We start from the raw sequence: 22,874 nt of genomic DNA on the forward strand, positions 1-22,874 counted from the left end.
CCACCTGAAATCCATGTGCGAATGGACTCCATCTCATTATCCTGCTTTTGTGCCTCAATTACCCAGCTAACAAGGGTTGGTTGAGCCACAAGATTAAACAAAGTAGCCAGTGCATCATCATCACTGAAATACAGACCTATCTTTGCAAAATCCTCCATCATTTTCCATTCCCGAATGGCAATGCTGGCCAAGTTTCTATGTGACTTCCTCCTCAAGGCATCTGCCACAATGTTAGCCTTTCCTGGGTGATACTGTATATCAAAATTATAGTCTTCCATATACTCCACCCATCGTTGTTGCCTCATGTTCAAGTCCTTTTGTGAGAAAAAATACTTGAGACTCTTATGTAGAAATGGGAGTACGTTACCATGGATTTTGTGACGGGACATCCGAGGTCAAAGAAGGGGAATGACGCCATTTGGGTCATAGTCGACAGGTTGACAAAGACAGCTCACTTTTTGCCTATGCAAGTATCTGATGATGCAAAAAAGCACAGTAAGCAGTATGTGGGGCAGATTGTCAGGCTCCATAGGGTTCCGGTGTCTATTGTTTCGGACAGGGATCCACGGTTCACTTCACATTTTTTACAGGGTTTTCAGGAGGCTCTTAACACAAGGCTTCATTTTAGCACGGCATTCCATCCTCAGACTGATGGTCAGTCAGAACGTACCATTCAGACATTGGAGGATATGCTACGAGCTTGCATCTTAGATTTTGGAGGCAGTTGGGAAGATCACTTGCCTTTGGTAGAGTTTGCCTACAACAACAGTTATCAGGCTAGCATTAAGATGGCACCTTTCGAGGCATTATATGGCAGACCTTGTAGATCTCTAGTTTGTTAGACCGAGGTGGGAGAGACAGCTGTCTTGGGTCCCGACATTGTTATTGAGACCACGGAGAAAATCAAGTTGATTCGACAGTGGTTGGTCAGGGCTCACAGTAGGCAAAAAAGCTATGCTGATAAGAGGAGGAGACCATTGTTCTTTGAGGTAGGAGACCATGTTTTTCTCAAGATCGCTCCATGCAAGGGATTGATGCATTTTGGGCGAAGTGGCAAGTTGTCTCCTTGGTTCATTGGGCCCTTCGAGATCTTGGATTGCGTTGGTGAGGTTGCGTATCGCTTGGCGTTACTGCCACATTTGGATAGGGTTCACAATGTCTTCCATGTTTCTATGTTGAGGAAGTATGAGCCAGATCCGTCACACATTTTAAGATGGGCCGACATTGAGATTGATGAGAATGCAACTTACGAGGAGGGGCCAGTGCAGATTCTCGACACTAGGGAGCAAGTGTTGAGAAACAAAACCATTCCATTGGTTAAGGTTTTATGGAGGCATCACGGAGTTGAGGAGGCTACTTGGGAACAAGAAGAGGAGGTTCATTCCAAGTACCCGGATTTGTTCGCGACTTGAGGTATGACCTGATTTCAGGGACAAAATCCCTTTAAGTTGGGGAGGTTGTGATGACCAAGTCTTGTCTTCTATTTTTATTTTCCTTTTATATTTATTTTTAATTGCATTTTGTTATGTGATGGGGCCTAGGTTGACTAGTTGATAGGATATGTGTGGATGAGAATGTGTGTGATATGTATATGTGTGTTTGTATAGAGAGAGAAAGACTAAGATAGACCCAAAATCCTCTCATTCCTTCCACTTTACCGACACTCTCTCTTCTCTCTCCCATTCTTTTATTTTTCATTTTACTTCAACCATTTCTCCACCATTTCACCTCCAACCTTTGAGATTTTAAGCTTGCATAGAAGGAAAATTGACGGGGACTACGAGAGGAACAAAACCCCTCAATCAATTTCGGATTTGGAGCACATTTTTCCTTTGGAGTAGCTAGGGTTTGCTCCTAGCTTGAGGTAGGGGTGTATTGTGCTTATAACCTAGGAGTTCTTGGGATTTTATGACCATTGTGTGAGTTATGCATACACTTGAGTGTGTGGGTTTAATTAGAAAGCTTATATAATGATTTAATTGCATGTCCATAATTTTTATTGAGTTTTTATATCAATTTTCATGTGTAATATGTTATTTGTTCCATTGTTGATATTATGGATGTTAATTAAAGTCCTAGATCTTAATGTGTATAATTTCTTGTAATTAAAGTGCCTTATATATTGTGTTTATTCATGAAATTATCATGTATTTGTAATTTTGTGAAGGTTAATTTTGAAAATGTATATATCAATAATGATGTTAAACTTTTACACACTTGAAATTTGATATAATGATAACATGAATTTAAATGACTTTAAAATACCCAATTTGTTGACATTGCATCAAGAGTATGCCATTATAGTGATTTGGACCGTAAGACATGGATTGTGTGATTAGTATAATTTATGTGCGCATGTGAAGTGCATTTTGAGCATATCATGGAATATAGATTATTTTGTGGACTTGTTTGTTGATTTTGAGAGATACTCGGGGGTTGTTACTTTGAGATTGCGAGGGCTCGGCGCTCGCCGGTGAAACATGAGTTTCCCCACTTTATATTGGCCAATCGGTTAGTTTCCGGTGAACTAGTAATCTGAAAATGACTATTTTTATTTAGGCGCATAGCATGGCTATGTGACCGGGAGTGTGGGTGTGTTCCGAGTTATCCCGTTAATTGATTTCGACTTTTATTTTTAAGTTGGCATTTATATATTATTGCAACTTGTGAATTTATGTACATTACACTATATTATTTATGTTTGTCTTGATGAATGAATTAATATTATTTATGCTAGATTAGGATGATCCTATTTAGGTTCCCCTTGAGACTAGACGTTAGGGAGCATGTTCCTTGTATTGTATGACCATGCAATGTTTGTAAAATTTTGAGAAACCTAGTTTATATTCATGAGACATTCCTATGGATCAATTCATTGCTCACCCCATTGATTCTTATATTTTTCAAGAAAGGGCATTGCCCAAGAGGAGGTTCTTCATCCCTAGCTTGATTGGGATATTGACAACATTTTTGAACTACTTGTGATAATTGTGACATCCATTGTGTAGCTTACTTTTGGACTTGTATTTTGACACATGGTGTATTTTGGATATTATATTTGATGACATGTTTGTAATATTCCTTTGGAGGACGGAAATGACGTACGAACTCACCCATCTATCTTTTGGAGTTCTTATGAAATTTCCTCTCTTATCTTTACTCATATAATCCTTTAATATTATTTCTCACCTTAGACTGTAATGAGGCCATGGTAGCCATGACTTATATAGTGGGATTGAACAATTATTGTTTAAGTTGTGTACATGTGGGTTCATTTGGATAGTCTAATATAAATGGTTAATTAATCATGCTATTATTTATTTTATGAAACTATTATTATTATTATTATTATTATTTATGTGGTGGATGACACCGGTTTTCTCCAATTAATTAATTATTTACTCAAGTGAATATAATTATTTATTTATTTATCTTTTTTTTTTTTTTTTCTTCGCGACCCGAGTCGTGGAATTCAGGGCGTGACATCAATTCTGTCGGTGCCATTCGATACGAAGCAATAGAAATTAGAATTGTCCCTGGTACCAATTCAACGGTAAAATCTACTTCTTTGTCTATTGGTAACCCTGACAATTCTTCTGGAGACACATCTGTGAATTCTCGTACCACTAGTATATCTTCTAGTTTCACATCTTTATTTTGAGTGTTAATCACGTAAGCCAAGCAACCCTGACAACCTTTCTTCAACAACTTTCTAGTTTGTATAGTTGAGATGAGACAGTTTGGAATAACATTTCTTTCCCTAATAAATCTGAACTCTTTCTCCCCTTGTATCTAAAATACAACTTCTTTCTAGAAACAATCTATTGAAGCATGATACACAGATAGCCAATTCATACCCAAAATGATATCAAAGTCTGGTATGCTCAACGGTATCAAATTCACTTTTAATTGCCTATCTCCCATTTGCAATACACAATCCCGATATTCATTTGCCACCACTACCACTTCCCCTATTGGTGTGCAAATAAACAATTTACTATCTAGTGATGAAAGTGGTTTACCCAAATGCATAACAATAGATGATGCAACAAATGAATGTGTTGATCCAGGATCAATAAACACAATAACATTTTGTAATACCCCTAATTTTAAAAAGGATAGTCTCAGTATTTCTTTTATTTGCATTTTTATTTATTTAATTGATTAATTGATGATTTGTTTAATTGTTTACGTGAATTATTTGTGTTCATTTAATTGTATGCTTATGTGGAAATTGAACTAATTGTTTTATGTGTTAAGTGTTTAGTTGTAATTAAATATTTAAATTAGATGTTTATTTTATTTTAAGGAGTTAGGCTTGGTTAGTATTTTAATGTTAATAATAGTAATATTATGTTAGTAGGTTTTATATATATATATATATATATATATATATATATATATATATATATATACTTATAAATTATAGGTATATATTTGGTTATCACGTATAGGGCATTATATGTATATGTAATTATATTTTAATTTTCTTTTATTTTCTTTTGTGTAAGCCGACTTAATATCGGGTTGGGATTAGGATTTATATAAACTTATAAATATGTAAGGTGTTATCTGCCTTAGGGTTCATAAAACCCTATTCACACCACCTTATAGAAGAGAGTGGTAGCAGAGAATTGAGAGAGAGAACCGTGAGGAGAGAAGTGAGAACCAAGGGAAAAGAACGGGGTCTGCTTATGGGTTAGAACTAAAGCAGTAGGAGGCTTGACAGTAATTAGAAGTCACCGGAAAATCTAGGAAGACAACGTTGAGATTTTAATCCGAAATCTCGAAGGCAAGTTATTTCTCTTACTCCTTCCCTTAAACTTGTGTTCTGTGCATGCATAGGTAGTCTCCAGGAATTAATCAGATTTTAAATTAATCTTTTGTTCATGTTCATTTTGATCTAAAACAAGTTTTGTGAATTTAATTACAGTTGATTGATTTTGAAGTATATGGCATGATTAATTGTTTTATTATTATTAATGATGCATAATGGACTTTATATAATTATCTGGGATTGCTGGGACATAGAACGGAGGCTTAGGACCATTAATAGAGGTGATCGAAGAGGCCAGAGGTCACCGGAGACGAGGAAGAAGGAGCAGAGCAGGTCGAGAGCCGGCTCCCTTTGTTTTTTGGCTCTCTGTGAGGGAGAGAGCCGGCTCCATGGTGAAGGGAGCCGGCTCCTTAAGGCACTGTTTTAGGCACTGTTTGGATGTTTTGGGTTCCAGAACTGTTTTGGGTTAATGATGGGGATTCTAAATAATTTTTCATGACCTATTAGAATCCCATAATGCATAATTTATATCTATATGCAAATGACTAGGGCAATATGAAATTTTAAACAAGTTTGCATGTTGTTAATAGATATAGAAGATTTAATTGCTTAATATTATTTTAGTAACTTAAATGACTGTGACATGATTTTTAAATCTTGTATTGGATGCATATTATGGTCATATACATATCAGATTTTTATTATGTTTATTCTGGATTAATTGATGTTTTAATTTATTATTTATCTCATCAATTATTGGACTGTATGGATGTGATGCACCAGTATGGGATGGTGACATCTTAGGGATGAATTAACTAATAAAAGTTAAGTCCTACCTACTTGAATATATAAGGGATGGATTAACCATAGAGTTAAGTTCTACTTATTTATGTTAGGCCACTATATCAGATGAATGACATTTGTGTATTAGGATTATACGGACTTTATATATATATGATTATGGTACCGTGATATGAACTTGAGTCTTAGGATTATGATTAGGGTGCGTATATTGCCTAGGATGGATAACTGGATATAGTAGATATCTGGTCCCCTGATAGGTCTAGGTATATATGCCCACTTTATGTGTGATTTGCATGTTGCCTTCTATTTAGATTGTAACAGATGTATGGTCTAGTAAGCGTCTTATAGTGTGTATTTATACATATATGAATTATTTAGCTATTGTTGAGTTGTCTAGGATGTATTTGCGTGTCGAGTCTCTGTTTGGATTGTAGTAGAGTAGAACTTGTTCGTGAGCCTGACCCACTATTATTTTTCAAGTATCGGACAATTCCAGTCTTAGAGCTTGTTGGTGCTGAGCAAAGACATTCACTCACTCTTCCGACTATGTAGGATTATTATTTATGTTTTAGTTTTGGATTTCTTTTCAGTTCAGTTATCTATTTTCGGCTTGGATATTATTAAGGGTCCACTAGATGGATTCCCAAGTTGTAATTTTACTGGAGGATTTGGAGATTTTATTAGAGGATTATTCAATTAGTATTTTCAAGGATTATTATTTAGATTCTTTCAGGTTAATTATTTATTTATTCTTATTTATTTTGTACTCATGCTTGTTTATATACTTAATTGTTTGGTATCCCTCGGATCTGTGCTCGGACTTGATCACCCGTGGCTCTAGAATCGAGGGGTATCACACATTTCCATCCAAAATAGAAAGTGTACCTATCACCACTTCCGATGTTGCTTGAGCATCTTGAAGTATCATAGCAAACACTCTTCCCTAGGCTTATGAACCACTTGTAGAACCCCTACCTCCTCTTGACGAGCTCCCCTGTGCAAAACGTCTACCAGAACCAGCAACACTACCCACTAAGGTCACTCCTGTCAACATAAGACAGCCTCTCTTCCGATGACCCGGCTGATGGCAATGATAGTATTCTTCTGCTTTCAACACAGGACAATCCTTCTTCTGGTGGCCTTTCCTTCCACACTGAAAACACCCCCTGCCAATACCACGTCCCCCAAAGCTACCTTGTTATACAGATTGTTGTTCGGAAAAACCTTGACCTCTTCCAATGCCTGATGTTTGCCCTTGAGATTTACTACCCCTTCCCCTTCCATACCACGAATTTTAACCTCCCTGACTTGAAATTCCTTTGCCTCCTCTTGATTGTAATGGCTTAGATCTATTTCTTTTGTATCGTTCCCTCATTTTTTGCAATTCTTTCACATCTTTTTCCGCAATCATGGCTCTATTCACCAATTTATTATAATTTGTTTCCTCAAAAACTGAAACTCTAGATTTAATAACCGCTTTTAGACCGTCTTGGAATCTTGTACATTTATCTTTTTCATTTTGTATAAACTTAGGTGCAAACCTCAACAAAACTATAAACTTAGCTTCATAATCAGCTATAGACATTCTATCTTGTTTTAGGAGAATAAACTCTCGCTCCTTCTCCTTTCTATAAACTGGAGGGAAATACTTCTCATAAAAAGATTTAACAAATGGGTTCTAGAATATTACCTCTCTTTCTCCTGGAGTAAGCAATAAATGTTTTGTTGTTTCCCACCAATAACTAGCTTCTTTTTTTAACATAAATGTGGCTAAGTTTACTTTCTGGTCTTCAGCTACACCCATTACTGCAAATATTGATTAGATTCTTCTTACCCACCTTTCTGCTTCTTCTGGTTTCGTGGTACCTGAAAATTCTGGGGGTTTTAGCTTTATAAACCTTTCAAGATCTGAGCCTTTCTTTCCTTCCTACTGCCTCTCCTGACTTACAATAAACTTTTCTTTTTGTTTTGCCAATCTTGTTATAGCTCTCTCAATTTTCTGCTTATTAGTTAACTGCTACTGTTCTCTTTCCATACCACCCTGAATAGGTTGTTCTACTTCAGCCTCAACAGAAACATAAGAGGCTTCTTCCTCCGTTCTATAATAACCACTTCCTCCTTCCATCACTTATTATCTGCAATGAATCTCAAATATAACAACATATATATGATATGTATTCGCTCCAACATATTTGTTAGTATCAAATCAAGTCAATTATATGACTTTACTACCCACTTCCTACTACCACTGTCAGTCTAGACTCTTACAACCTCTAGAACCTAAAAAACCTAGGCTCTGATACCAAAAACTGACACACCCCAACCCAATTCACACTATTTAATAAATTGAACAGTTGGAATATATCTAACCATCTGCATTAACCTTATACATACGTGACGTCAACATATATTAGAGTGCCTGCTTAACAGTTATAATTAAAAATAACTATAAACCCATTATGCAAGTTCCGACAACACTAAACTGTTAATTACAAGTTATACTATTAAATTCTACTACAATATTTACATCTTATACAAAAGACGTTCCATTGTTCTTTTCCCCATTCACACTCAAGACTCTATACCTGACAGTAGCCACACAACCTTATACCTGAAAAATATAGATATGGAAAGAGTGAGCTTAAAGCCCAATGAATGCAATACTACTACATAAGAGTAATATAAACAAATATTATCATGTAACTTTAATTAAACTTCATTAACATATAACTTTACAGGCATTAAAATATACTACTCTCCTTTTAGGCCATAGTATGGACCATATATAATATAATACTCTCCTTCTAGGCCAAAGTATAGACCTTATATAATATAGTATTCTCCTTCCAGGCCAGAGTATGGACCTTATATAATGTATTACTATCCTTCCAGGCCAGAGTATGAACCTTATATAATATATTACTCTCCTTCCAAGCCAGAGTATGGATCTTATATAATATTTATAAACATTTCCACATCAATTAAACATTTTTGATACTTCAACATACACATTTAAGTATAAACTTCCAGTGAGTACACTCACCTTGGCTACTCCTCAATTTATTCACTTATCCTTTGGTATTGTTGAAGTTGTCTGCTCCTTCTCCTTGCCTGAACAAAATTGTAATCACGTCATACCTATTTCTAAAGAGAAATGAATAATAATTATCACCTTCCTATAAATCTCAATTCCATACACAATTATAGTGAAAATTCTAACTATAAATATTATATTAACTTCATCTCAACAATCCCAACAAACTATCAATTATTTAAACTCATATAATATAATACTTGAATCAAATAAGATAAATAAAACAGATGTAATTTATGTAGAACCACTTAACCAAGTTGTCCATGGAAATACCAAACAATAAACCTTCAACAAAAAAATTCTCTACCTTTAGTACCATTAACTAGAATTTCATATAGCAATTTCGTCCCCTTATTTCTAAATTTTTTCTTTTCTCTTTCTTTCTATTTCCTCCTCACTCTCTCTCCAACCCCTTCCTCAGAAGGATTTCATCGTTTGGTTAATTTTGTGGGTTCAATACAGTGCGCCATAGAATACTAAAATTTTGTTTTCTCTTGACATAAAACTTTTCACACAAAGCTTCCAAGACCAACTTCTCAATCTCATCCCTTATAATAATTAAATATATCTTAAAGATATTAATATATATCTAATTTACACATACCTATCAAGATTTATATCTCTTCATAGAAAACCACTCAATCAAGAGAGAAACAACGAAATTAAATGAAATATCATCAAAAAGAACTAAATAGCTCAACTTTTGAAGAATTAAAAATAAACTTTCATATACACTAAGATATGAATTTCTCTACCTTTAATATAATCCGGTGGAAATTCTTTCTTAATCTCCTTCTCTTATTATTTTCCTTTCCCTCTTTTCTATTTTCTTTTTCTTCTCTGTCTTTTCTTCTTCTACAGCCGAAAACCCCTCCTCTGTTTCTAATTTTTTTTTCTTTTGTTTTCCATGTTTATCTATAGATACACATGTTTTGTGCATGTGTGTTGTGCAGGAAGCAATTGCCTTTTAGTAAGCCTAAATCTTTACTCCAATTATAATATAATATTAAATATATACTAGTCAACTTTCTTTAAACCTTCAAATCAGCTTAGTATAATTGAAATAAAATTTATATAGAAAACTGTAAGCTTCATTCAGAATAGCTTGGAACTTCCACATATATCTTCATTTGGTAATATCTAAAACACACACACACATAGATCTTCAAACTAACAAACACCATGCTACATTCAACCCACACACAATTTAATCCCACTAGCCGCCACCCACACCACCTCCACGTAACAGTTTCTATATACTAAATATATATATATAGACTACTAGCTTAGTTAGTAAGCATTAACACACACAACAAGAATTTCATGAAAAAACCACTCCTTAAAATATTCATATATAAATCATGTTTAATTTAATTTAAATTAGGCTAATGTAATTAATTTTTTATTGGGGTCTTACAATCTCTTAGCACTGCTACCGCTACCGCTCCTTCTTCTTTCATCTCTTCATTTTCTCTTATATACATATATCACACACATGCACACATATACACATACAATTACAATCCAATCTACTCATACACTGCCCCTAACCTTCACCCAAATTAATCACAAAAATTCTCCCAAACCAGTTTCAATGCCCAAACACTGTTAAGCTTTGGAAGAAAAACAGAGTCAATCCGCGTATCAAAAATTCTCCCAAACTAGGTTCAATGCCCAAACATTATGCATCCCGTAACAAGTTTGGTCCCTCCTTTAATGGCTCAATTGACTATGAATCCTCAATAAAATCATAATTAATATCAACAGTACTAGTAATGGATTATGGTGAATCAAAATCAGCCCCCACCCCTTCAGCAACAAACCCAACAACCTATGTATTACCACCAGCAACCACCGCCTAAGGCGACGGCGCCACTGCAGCAGCTCCAGCAACCACTTCTCCTTGAACGACACCTCCGGAATAGAGCCGCGCGTGCGCACCACCGCCGCCACTAAAGAGAGAAAATGCTCCAACGACCACGACGACTTGAATTTGTCATTGATTCCATACATCACTCTGTTCAGGACAACGCCGTCGTTAGGACAGTCGCCGCAACTCCAGCGACCACAACCACAATACTCTGTCGCCGCTCAGCCCGCCAGCATTGACGAGAGCATCGTCGGTCCCTCCCTTGCCTTCGTTGCCGACTTTACTGACCAAGCTATCGATGGATCGGAGCTCCATTAAAAAAAAGTCCCCGAAGAAGCCAATTATCGCAAAGTCCTCTCTTGACCTCGATCTTAGCCCGTTCCTTCTGCAACTCGCGCGTGATATAATCACCGCTGGTGATGGCCCGATAAAGGCGTTGGAATACGCACTCCAAGCTTCAAATTTATTTGAGCTGTGTGCCACCAATGGTGAACCAGAACTAAGCCACATCACACCTAACCCCATATCTCAGCCTCTACTTTTGAATGTTTAGGGTGCGTTTGGATATATAGAAGAGAAAAGAAGAGAAAGGATAGTATTAGTTAGGAGAGAAAGGAAAAGAAAAGAAATGATAGTAATAATTTGTATTCATGTTTAGATAGATATGAGAGAAAAGAAAAGAAAGAATAGTCACATAAAATAGAGGAGAAAAAATAAAAGAAATGATAGTAACCAAATTACTGTTATACCCTTTTATAATTGTAAGTGGTTAAGTCCCTTTTCCTTGGGTGCAAAAATCTTAAAATTGGAAGCTAACATTAATAATTAGATCAAACTTCATATGCTTAGCCTCTACTGTATATATCTATTAATTGAATCCCACTTGTTGAAACAAACATCAAAATTAATAATAAAAATCACAAATTTATAATTTCTTTGAAAATTTCCAAAGAATATCTCATCTATCTCGTTACCATATTTTTTCAATATAGAAGAGCATTTCTCCTTTTGAAATATGCAGACTCATTTGTTTGTGATATAGTCAGGGTTACATGTAGAACCCTAAAACAAACTTACAATGTTGTTTGGTTGATAAGAAAGTATAGGAGAAAAAAAAAAAAGAAATTATGAATCTCAGATTTTATTCTTCAATTGGAGTCCAGGAAAGAGAAAGTGAAAAACTGCTAACCCAATTGGTGAGTGTGGATCAAACACAAACATAGCATGTAATTCCAAAAAAAAAAAAAAAAAAAGCCACAAACATAGCATAGGACTTGAATGGAATAACAAATTTGTATATTGATTTGTGGAGGCTAGTTTTGGTATTATCACAATATCACTAAAATCACTATACTTTCTCTCCCTATCTTTTCTCTTCATTTAAGCCATCCAAACACACTCATACTCTATTCTTTCTTTTCTTTTCTCTCCCTATCCCTATAAATCATCCCATCCAAACACACCGAAAGAAAGATAGAGAGGAAAGAGAAACATAAAAGGACTAAGGAGAGAGAATGTGTAGAAGGGCAAAAACGTCCTTTTAGTATTTTGATATTTTACAATGGGTTAATTTCACTGATACCCCCTTAGCTTTGGCCAAATATCACCTTAAAATATCTTTCGAAAATAACTATCACTAACATTACAAATTTTTTCTTTGCTTTTCACTCACACCCTAAACGTAACTTTTTAGATGTGTCAAACCACTTTTTCATGTAAAAAAACATTTTTACCCTTTTGACTTTGGTTTGACTAAATAAAGTGTTGTTTGATTATTAAACTAACATTTTTATCCTTATTATTCCATTGAAATCAGTTGAGGCAAGTAGCCATCATTACCTTTAAAAATAAATATAAAAAAAAAAACAAAAATTAGCCCTCATTATTTGGCTCCAATAGCAGCTGTAATTGCTTTGTAATTTTGTTTATAACCAGTAATTACAATATTTTTAAACCTATAATTGCTTTTATAATTGCTAATTTGAAGTTCATAAATGTGAAAAAAAATGTAGATAAAGTAGTGTAAGATAGAGTCTGAATGCTTTGTGTTACTCTTGTTGGTGCCATATTTATTAAAGTCAAACCTGAATAATAAGGACATAAATAACAAAGCATTAATATAAGAATAATAAATGAATTAAATACCTGAATGTTCTGTGCTGGAGCTACTTGATTAGTGGGTTGCATGGGTTTTATTTAATTAGTTTTATTTACTTAATTAGTGGGTTTGATGGGTTTTATTTAATTAGTGATTACTTTGTTTAGGAAGAATAGATATGTACGCTTTTGCATATCATGTTTGAAGTTGAAGTGATAAGTATGGGGTGGGGTCCAGAGTATTTTGGCCAAAGTGATTTCGCATGGTTTTGGTAGTTAATGGAAGCCTGATGGTGAACATCTTTAAATTACAGAGAATTAAGAGGAGAGAAGAAGCCGAGAGTTGGAGAGAGGGGGTCGAGAGTTGCAGAGAATTGGAAGATCCAGTTATGGAGATTAATGCAAAGGTAAACAGATTAAAAATTTGGGTTAATTAAACCTAATTATGGTTAATTAACCTTAATTCAAAAAAAAAATGATCAATTAACCCTAAATTGGGTTAATTAACACTTAAATAATCCTAAATTGGGGTTTATTAAACTTAATTAGGATTAATTAACCCTAATCCAACAAAAGTTCCATCAATTAATCCTAATTTTAATTAATTAACACCCAAATTACCCAAATTAAGGTTAATTGATAGAACTTTTGCTGGATTAGGGTTAATTAACCCTAATTAGGCTTAATAAACCCTAATTTAGGGTTGACTGGACTACGGTTTAATGAAAATAGGTGGATGAACTCTGCTGAGTGATAGAGAAGAGACGGAGACTGAAAAGAGATACAAAAAATATATTAGAGAGAGAAAGAGAGTGTGTAATAATGAGGGGTATAAAAGTCATTTAAGTAATATGATATTTTGGAATAAACTGAATTAAAAAATTAAGGGTAAAGTTGTCTTTTCTATGCTATTAACGGAGACTGTGACGGAAAAATTAAAATGGACTTAAGTGATAGTTATTTTCAAAATATGTTCGAAACTGATATTTGATCAAACCTGAGGGGTGTTAGTGAAATTAACCATTTTAAAATTAAAATTAATTAAATATTCATGGCAATCTTGTATTTTCCAACCTTTTAAAAGCCTGTTTGGATAAAAAAAAATTATAAGGGGGTGTCATCATCTAAAAATGGGTCAACTTGGATATGGCTATTTTTATGGCAAAACTTTAGAGAATGTTATTGTACTTTATCTTTTTTTTAAAAAAAAAAATTCCGAAAAGAAATAAAAAGAAATAAATATTTTATCATGCGTGTGAAAAATACTACATAAATTTTCACTTGTTATAAAACTGAAAACAAAATTATCCTTAACATTTTTTCCTTCCCATTCCTCCCACTTATGAAAAGAAGTACAATTTCTTTCCACTCCCTCTTTTTCATTTCCTTCCAATGAAAACAAAATTCCTTAACATTATTTCCTTCCCATTCCTCCCACTTATGAAAAGAAGTACTCCGTACAATTTATTCCTCTCCCTCGTTTTCCTTTTCATTTCCTTTCCTTTCCGTTCACACACATGTAAAACCTCTATATATTACAAAACCTAGAAAGCGCGAAAGAGGAGAGAGGGTAGAGAGAGTCACTTTCACACATTGCTGCTTCTACGAACCTCTCCGATTCCAACCAAACTCAGGTATAAAGCTCCTGTACTCGAACCAATCAATCTTTATCTTATTTGCACACTTTTACAAGCTAAGGATAAGTTGTACAAACCCTTTTTTTGCAATTTAGGGTTTATGCAAATTTTACTGTAGTCTGCTTAATGGTTAAGTTATCGTCCCCTTTTTTCTTTTTATAGGGTTTTGGTTGCTTTTGAGATCGATCAGTTATGGCGGCGACGGTGCAGCAACCAGTCTCTGCTCAAGTTGTGTGTATTTGTTTGATTTCATAATCATATATATTGAATTTCAATTGACCATGAATTTTAGTGGTTATGGTTGGTTTTGAGTGAATTTTTCTGTGTGGTGTTAGGTTGGTAATGCTTTTGTTCAACAATACTACTATATACTGCACCAATCGCCAGGGCTCGTTCATCGATTTTATCATGATATCAGTAAGGTTGGTCGTCCTGAGGAGAATGGTACCATCAGTATCACTACAACAATGAACGTAAGCTCTCTCTCTATTACACACACACGCGCACACACACAAACACACACACACACACACACACACACACACACATATATATAAGATTTGTATTAACGCATTAAAATTTGCAATTACTTTAGGTGTTCATTTAATCCCCAAAAGTTAGTGTTTTCACGTTTTAAAGCTTTAAATGATTGGTATAGTGAACTACTTTATGCTCCATCCGTTTGCTGAGTTAAGTGAATTAAAGAATTAGCAAAGAAACTAAATTTCATGTTTTGTGCTGTTTTTGGGTTTTGAAAAGAATAAAAACCCATTCTCAACTGAGTCAGGTAGTTGTTTTAGGCTAATTAGAATGTGGAATTTTGTTTTCTAGGTTACCCGTATAATGAAAAATTTATGAGTCAAAATTTTCTAATTTCTTATTTTGCTACTAATTTTGAGCAATTAAAAAGGTTAGTGAAAATTAGAGTGAAAGTACTTGGGAGTTTTGCAATTCTGAAGTCTCCTTGTTTCTGGCCCTATCTCAATGCATAGGATATCAATGAGAAGATAGTGTCACTCAACTATGACAAGTACAAGACGGCTATCACATCTGTGGATGCACAAGAGTCTTTTGACGGGGGAGTTCATGTCCTTGTAACTGGTTATATGGTGTTGACGGATGATTTGATTCGGCATTTTGCTCAAACTTTCTTCCTTGCACCACAAGAGAAAGGCTACTTTGTCTTGAATGACATGCTTCGGTATGTGGAAGACATCAATCACCATGTTGGAAGTCCAGGTTCAACTAGTGACGTGGAGGCTCCTCTCACCTCTGAGCAGGGTAATGGACTGCTCAGATTTATGCTTATAATTTTTGTTTTGTATTGTTTTGTTTTGTTTTGTTTTGTTGATAATTTTTTTGGTTGGCAGAACCTTCTACTGTTCAGGAGAACCAAATTTCTGAGCAAACAATTGTCTTGGCTGAGGAAGTGAATGGGGAAGAAGTCTACAATTCCTCCAACCATGGAGAAGTGTCGGCTGTGGAAGATGAAATGCCAGTACCTGAGGTTGTTAATGAAGTACAGGGTGATTCACGGATGGTCGTTGAATCGAACTCCAAAGTTGAAGAACTGCCACAGAAATCTTATGCTTCCATTGTAAGTGGTCATTGAGGAAGTTTGCTATGGCACTGATTTTTTCCCCCTTACTTGCAGGGATTAACTTACCTTAGTAATATTAGTATATTATCCCTTGGAGTTCTCTACATATAATTATGTATAATTTGGACTGCCAAGTGTTGGAAACAAACAATGTTATTCTTTTCTTTTTTCTACATTATTCTTTTGTAAGGACATATGATGTCATCTGCTAAGCCTATTTGTTGTTTCCTGCTTGTGTATCGATTGAAATGTCAAATAAACAATGGTATCGTTGTTTCAGGTGATGGTTAGGAAAGAGGGTACTGCTACTTTTTCATCTCCTGCACCTGCTCCTCAGAGATCTGTACCAAAGAGCCAAGAGCACCAAGTGAACTCTGCATTGCCTCCTGCCTCAGCAGTTGAGACACCAGTTTCCAGTTCAAACGCTATTGAGAATGATAGTAGTCAGGAGGGGGAAGGTATGCAGTAAATAGCATGCTAATGTTAGTTCTACTGGTTCCTTATTAAGGTTTCATTTCACAACTAAGTTGTGAATATTTTATATATAGGTTTATTTAGTAATCTGCTTATTTTTTATTATTTATCTGTTTATTTATCTATTTTGTTTATGTTTGTGTGTGTGTGACAGCTGAGGGTTACTCAATCTACATTAGGGGTCTGCCACTGAATGCCACACATGCCCTAGTCGAGGACGAGTTTAAAAGGTTTGGACCTATCAAGAGCGATGGCATTCAAGTTAGGTGCAACAGAGTATGTATCAACTAATTCTTTTTTGTGGTTCACCTCTGTTCATCATTATGAGTTATTTATTTATGAGCTTTATGTTGCAGAACCATGGATTTAGTTTTGGTTTTGGTTTTGTGGAATTTGAGGTGGCAAGTGCTGTGCAAAAAGCAATTGAGGTATACGTCGTTTTACTGTTTGTTATATCATTGATTCATCTTTTTCAGTTTTTTAAAATGAATGAGAAGATATTTGTCAAATGAAATCCGTGATTCATTCATTCTTGAGGGAATACAATAGAAATGATTAAACTATGAAGAATTGCTTTACATGGTTGATATAAGCTCATGTTTTTATCCTGTTGTCCATCAGGAAAAACAATTTCACCCTCTCCAAGAGTTCTTTTATTTATTTATTTTATTTATTTTTTATTTTTTCTGTATGATCTGGTTAATTACTTTCTAGTATGGACCGTAATGGTGCTCTTAATTAATGCATACCAACATTCTTGTCTGTGCATATTTCTTTTGTTAATGTTCTTAGTTTCTTTTGGCACAAACAAGTCCATGTGCATGTTTGTATGTGCATTGTAGAAATTCCAAGATGCTAATCATGAAAAAAGCAGCGTGAGAAGCATGCTTGGATGGTTGTGGCAATTTCACATGGAAAAGCATAAATGACCATTGTAAGAAAGATATGGCAGTCATTTTGAAATCAAATGGAAGAAGTATTACTTTTGTTATAAATTCATGAAACATTTTAAATACTGCATTCTTAAAGTAGCAAATTGTTGGGTAGTGCTCGGTAAAAGTGGTTGTATAAGCTTGATGGATTTTTCCTAGTTAGTTTGGGTTTCTAATCACTTTGAAGAGTTGTGATTACGGATGCAACAAATTGAGCTATTCTCGAATGATTTGGTTTGATAAATAGTGAACCGAGCTTGAGCCCATTTTCAAACTTGTTTCTTAATAGACCCCGAGCCCTAGAGAGCTATGATCCACTTGTTTGGCTGGTGAATGTGTCAATTTTTCACATATAGTTATTTTGAAGTTCAATTGTCGTATTAAGTCAAAAAAGTGTTGAGATTCTCTTTACTCATTATGTATTAAGAAAATCTTTTATAGTGAAGAATGGTTGATGGGCTGACTACTCGTTCCTGTTTGTACAGGAAATTTGTTCTTCGTGATTCCATCTGAGAAAGAGACTGGTTGTAGCGTGATGGGTTTTAAAGTGGATTTTTATGGGAATGGGAGGAATGGCTGAAATTTGTCATGGTTTCGCAATATTGGATGAGTGGTTCTCAGTTGGGGCTGGGTTGGGTTTAGGGGACCCATTCAAATATGCGCATTTTCTGCAGTACAGATATTTCTGCTCTATCTTTTAAAATTCAACATCACTCCACTGACTGCAACAAATAACTGCCATGCCCCTAGGTTATGAATTTATTATTATATATAATTATTGTTGTCATTATCATTATCATTAATAACTACTATTCCCACTACTAAATCATTAGCCAGTGTATGTGCTGTCTCAAGGAAGACCGGAGATAGGATTCACCTACATCATTAGCCAGTGTATGTGCTGTCTTGAGGAAGACTGGAGATAGGATTAACTTTTGGCATTATTTTGCATAAAGTGGCTGCTTTAGTCTTGAACTCGTCCTCTTGCTTATACGCCTGAGCTGTTACCTACACGAAATAGTGACTCTTATCTCCTAGGTTCGGCTAAAATACAGTTTCAAAATCAAGTTGTTGCTACTGCTGCCTCTACTCTCCCATTGAGCCCCATGATGTGGTCTCTTTCACCCTGGTATCTGATTTACCCTTCACAGCTGTTGTATTTGGCAAATTGGCTGACCTGTTCGACTGCCTCCAGCATTATCATAAGTACAGCTGTTGTCTTTTACCCTGCCTTTATCATTGCTGAGGCCACCCATACCATCTACTCTATGGACCCGTTTTTACTTACCAACGCCCTTCCAAGCAGTCATTAACATATCACTGCCTCCATAAATGCTGTCTTCTTCAGCTGGGACTCGTATGGAGTCCAGATGTGGAAATTCAACTATTTGAGCTGAAAGCCCAAGGACCAATATCTATTGTAGGCTATGTAACAGGACCAATACCTATTGTAGCCTATGTAACATAATCTGTGGATTAGTAATTGTTAGTTCTATAATCCTTCTTCTTATGCACATCTACTTCACCTCTACTATAATTATTTGAAGTAGTAAAAACTCTGTTTCCATTTCCAAGCAATACGTTGCTCCTGCTCTCACTCTTCAGTGACGCATATGGAAGGAATTTCTCTCCATGCACGTGACCGTGGATACACAAGATTTGGATAACTGATTACTGATTTGTGGTAGCTTTATTTTGACCCAATTACTACTTCCATGACCAAAATCTGGCCTACTTTTTCCTGTGAATTTATATTATCATAATACAATGGTTTTCCTCGGAACTTCTTCATAGTGGCTCCCATCCACGCCTCATTTCATAGGGAACCTCAAAGTGGCTCTATTTCATTATATTCCATTCATATCCCAAATTTCATTCATTTAATATCCCTTTGGTGTCATTGACATAACAGATGTCGTTTCTAGTCTATCTCTTTCTATTTTTATATATGTTCTATATATAGAAAGTGAAAAAATCATCATATAATAATCCAAAAATTGCAATAGAAAAGAAAAAGGGAGTATGCATTTTTCTTCTTTTTCTTTGGGTGAGGTTCAAGGTTGAACTTTTCCATTTCTAATTGTTGGTGATTTTGTTTTGTCATCCTAACTTTAATTGGTTTGGTTTGAATTTCCTTTTCCTTGCCTGAAATTCTGTTAACATAATTTATCCATTTGAAGACAAGTAATAATTGCACATTACATAGATACAATGAGATGGAGTCATCACATTTATTATTGCATTTGGAATCTGTAGCAAATAAGCTGCATATGCACTCACTACTCCGAGATGCATGAATGCATCCGGCTAGCAGGTTGATGCATTTATCACCATAAAAAGTAAAACCTTAGATCAGTGATCACTGGCATGCACCAACATAACTTGTGGCCCTATATGCATCAAATCTGGCTAAATTTTCTTCTAGATCTATAGAGGACATTGTCGGTTTTTTGGCCTCTTTGAAGGCTTAGTGGTTTTTGCTTTTTGTTGTTCCTTTGGGATGCGCTCCCCTCTTGAGCGCTTTTTTTACAATTTTTACTTATCAAAAAAAAAAAAAATTTCTTCTATAGTTGGTTCATTATTTTGTAATTAGATTGCACTTCTTTGATTTACTGAAGAGTATATCTCTTCTTCTGGATGCCAGGAATCTAAGAACACTGAAGTTTTAACTCTCTCTTTGGAGAGGTTCAAAGCTGAACTGTCATTTTCAGTTGTTGCCAAAATTGTGCCATCTAAAATTGATTACTTTGGTGTGAAATTCCATTTCCTTGCCTGGATTTCTTTAGCATGATTATCCAGTCATGGGCTAATGACATTAGCAGATTATGTTGTTACAGTGAGACAGAATCGTCTCCTGTTGCATTTTGAATCTGCCATAAGGAGTCTGCAATGTTTGATTGTTTGTATTGATTTTTTTGGTGTGTTCTTACTTTTTATTAGCCTTTGAAGTTCAGCAGTTCTATTTTAAAAGTAATTTAATATATACTTGTTTTTATTGTGAGCTATATTTCTGCCTGTTTCTGGATGATTTATATTTTCACTTTTTCAGGCTTCACCTATTATGATTGGTGGACGGCGAGCAGTTGTTGAGGAAAAGAGGTCTACCAGTTCTCGAGGCAAGTTAGATTTATGTTAGAACTTATTAATAGGGAACTATTTTCCAAAATGTATGTCTATGTATATTGCACCTAAATGCTTTGGTTGGAGGGATGAAAAAATGGATGGAAGAGATAGGGGGAGGAATGGATGATGTATCTCTAGGGAAGGGAAGGTGCCTTCCCCATTTTTTGTTTGGTTGAATGGAATGGATAGTAGAAAAGATGAATGGAGTGATACTTTTTTCTTGTTTGGTTGGAAGGGAGAGAATGAGAGTTTTTATATTCTTTTTACCAATACACCCTCATTATATAAAATTATAAAAGGTAGATATTCATTTCAAAATTTTTGAAACGGTTAAAATTGTAAATTATAAATTTATAGGTAGTTATGCCTTTTTTTCTCTCCTCTCTTCCCCCCAAAAGTGGGCGGATAGAAAAATATAAAGGAAGGAGGGATGAAGCATCCCTCCTTGTTTCCTCCCTCTCTTCCCTTCCCTCCAACCAAACATGAAAATGTTTATCCATCCTTCTCTCATCCATTCCCCCTCAATCCTTCCCTCCAGCCAAACATAGCAAAAATGATGAATGGAAAATAATGGATATATTGGTGCATAGAATAGCAAAAACAAAGCACATGCGGGGCTGCAGATGTCCTTTACAAAGTAAGACGAGGGGAATACAATTTCTAATTTGCTACTTGTTGAACCAGAGAGGAGGTTCTTTTATTCTACCAAAGTTGCATAAAAATCTGTAGTATAGTCTTGGGAAAGGGAATTATTGATTGAGAGGCATCTTCCCATGTTTTCTTCCATGTTTCAAATTTTCACGTCGCCTTGTGCCATAAAATCAACTGTTGTGGTGGAATTCACATCTGAAGTTCTTAACTGGTGGCATTTTATATACTCCCAAAATAGTAACAATAATAAAAAATAATTTCCGGGTTGGGAGCTGATTTTTCCTAGTGATAACTGCTGAACTTGTTGCAGTTCTCACAGAGAATATTTTTTGCAACAGAAATCAATTTATAATGTTTGATCCAGAGGCTGGGTTTATCCCAGCCACTCCTAAATTGTCCTTGTATAAATATTGTTACTCTTTTACTGCAGCAAACAATAGGGCAAGATTACCAGCTGGAAGGGGGTCAGGATTCAGGAATGATGGAGTTCAAGGGCGTGGAAACTATGGAGGCAGCAGAGGTTATAGCCGGGGCGATGTCGGTGGCAGGATTGAGTTTGGTAACAGGGGTAGCAATCGGGGAGAATTTTCAAACCGGGGAAGTGATGGATATCAGAGGGCTGATAATCATGGGAGCAATGGTGGCCGCATGAACCGTGCTGGTGGGATGGCCAAGACGATGGCACCACGGGTATCTGCAAGTGCTTGAGTATTCATAGCATAGAAGTTTCCTTTTTTGAAATGTAGTGATGATTAATTAGTCGATGTATTTTGGTGGAAGCTTCTTTATCCTTTTTTGGACGGGCTGCTGGAATTTTCTTGGGTATTTTCCAAACTTTATTTTGCTTATTGGGTGGTTATAGGTGGATAAGTAGATTAATATTTTACTGTGTAGTATTATTATATTATGAAAAGGCTCGGGGGATATGTTCTATATTTGTGAGCTATCTGTTGGTCTTTGTTCGCTCTTGACAGAGGAAATGGATTCAATTATGGATATAAAACAGTCTTGCATCAACTTTGGTTGAAGAATATTTCACGTTTTTTGGTTTAGTTACTGCTGAACAGTTTGATCTTATAAACAAATGAGAAAATGTGTTACCTTTATTGCATTTGACAAACTATTCAGTTGTAAATGAATTTTCCTTGGGTAATCATTGAACTTGGATCACAAGATTTCTTTTAAAAATCTAAAAGATCAATTAAAAAATAAATATTCAGCCAAGAAAAATCAATTTGTAAATGCATATGAACCTTTGGAAGCAGAAGCCTAAGAAAGCTTAAACAAACTATCAAAATATTTTAAGTTTTCTTAAGCTTCTGCTTCCAAATGAAAATATTTTTTTATTTTCTGGTATTTGGTTGTAAAATATTTACGAAGAAAAAAAATATTAAAATTTAACAAAAATAATTTATTTGTAAATTTTTGACAAGTTATTTTACATGTCCCACCTGATAGACTTGATCTCAACCTCGACCTAAATCTTTGCCAAACACCAACAAAATAAAAATAAAAAAAATATTTTACCTGAAAAATAAAAATATTTTTCAAAAAAAATATTTTACTATTATCAAAAATAAACAAATATATAAATATTTGTGATTGAGAAAAAGGTAACTTTTGTAATTAGTCAAACGTGGCTTCATTTGAACACAATGCATGAGTTCTGTGCAAATCATTTTGCATAGTAATCCATGTTAATGTCATTTATTTTATGAATATATACTAATCTTGATGGATTCCATTGATTCTTATGGTATCTGTTGCCAATTCAATATTGATGGCATTCAAGCTTAAAAAGAAAAATATTTTATG

At 35.0% G+C, this 22,874-nt stretch overlaps 2 protein-coding genes across 4 annotated transcripts; both read left to right on the forward strand.

Moving 5' to 3' along the window:
• The first annotated feature begins 368 nt into the window (after positions 1–368).
• On the forward strand, positions 369–1,412 carry LOC132309365 (uncharacterized). Its single transcript, XM_059807682.1, has 3 exons — positions 369–539; positions 648–746; positions 843–1,412. Exons 1-3 carry the CDS (start codon positions 369–371, stop codon positions 1,410–1,412), a joined length of 840 nt encoding a protein of 279 aa, XP_059663665.1.
• Positions 1,413–14,135: 12,723 nt separating this feature from the next.
• LOC132306645 (nuclear transport factor 2-like) lies at positions 14,136–22,005 on the forward strand. 3 transcript variants are annotated; one of them, XM_059804109.1, is made up of 10 exons: positions 14,136–14,276; positions 14,442–14,510; positions 14,615–14,752; positions 15,272–15,560; positions 15,650–15,876; positions 16,160–16,337; positions 16,508–16,629; positions 16,710–16,781; positions 20,335–20,401; positions 21,490–22,005. In XM_059804109.1, the coding sequence occupies exons 2-10, from the start codon at positions 14,472–14,474 to the stop codon at positions 21,765–21,767; spliced, it is 1,410 nt and encodes a 469-aa protein (XP_059660092.1). In that variant the 5' UTR covers positions 14,136–14,276; positions 14,442–14,471; the 3' UTR covers positions 21,768–22,005. The 3 variants fall into 3 exon arrangements, with proteins under 3 accessions (XP_059660092.1, XP_059660094.1, XP_059660093.1); XM_059804111.1 differs by having other exon boundaries at positions 14,442–14,507; XM_059804110.1 differs by lacking the exon at positions 14,136–14,276 and adding an exon at positions 14,328–14,348.
• Positions 22,006–22,874: the final 869 nt, after the last annotated feature.

Source organism: Cornus florida, unplaced genomic scaffold, assembly GCF_030987335.1.
Source record: "Cornus florida cultivar Cherokee Brave unplaced genomic scaffold, ASM3098733v1 CherokeeBrave_3.0.0_Hap2_Chr05, whole genome shotgun sequence".
NCBI classification, from domain to species: Eukaryota; Viridiplantae; Streptophyta; class Magnoliopsida; order Cornales; family Cornaceae; genus Cornus; species Cornus florida.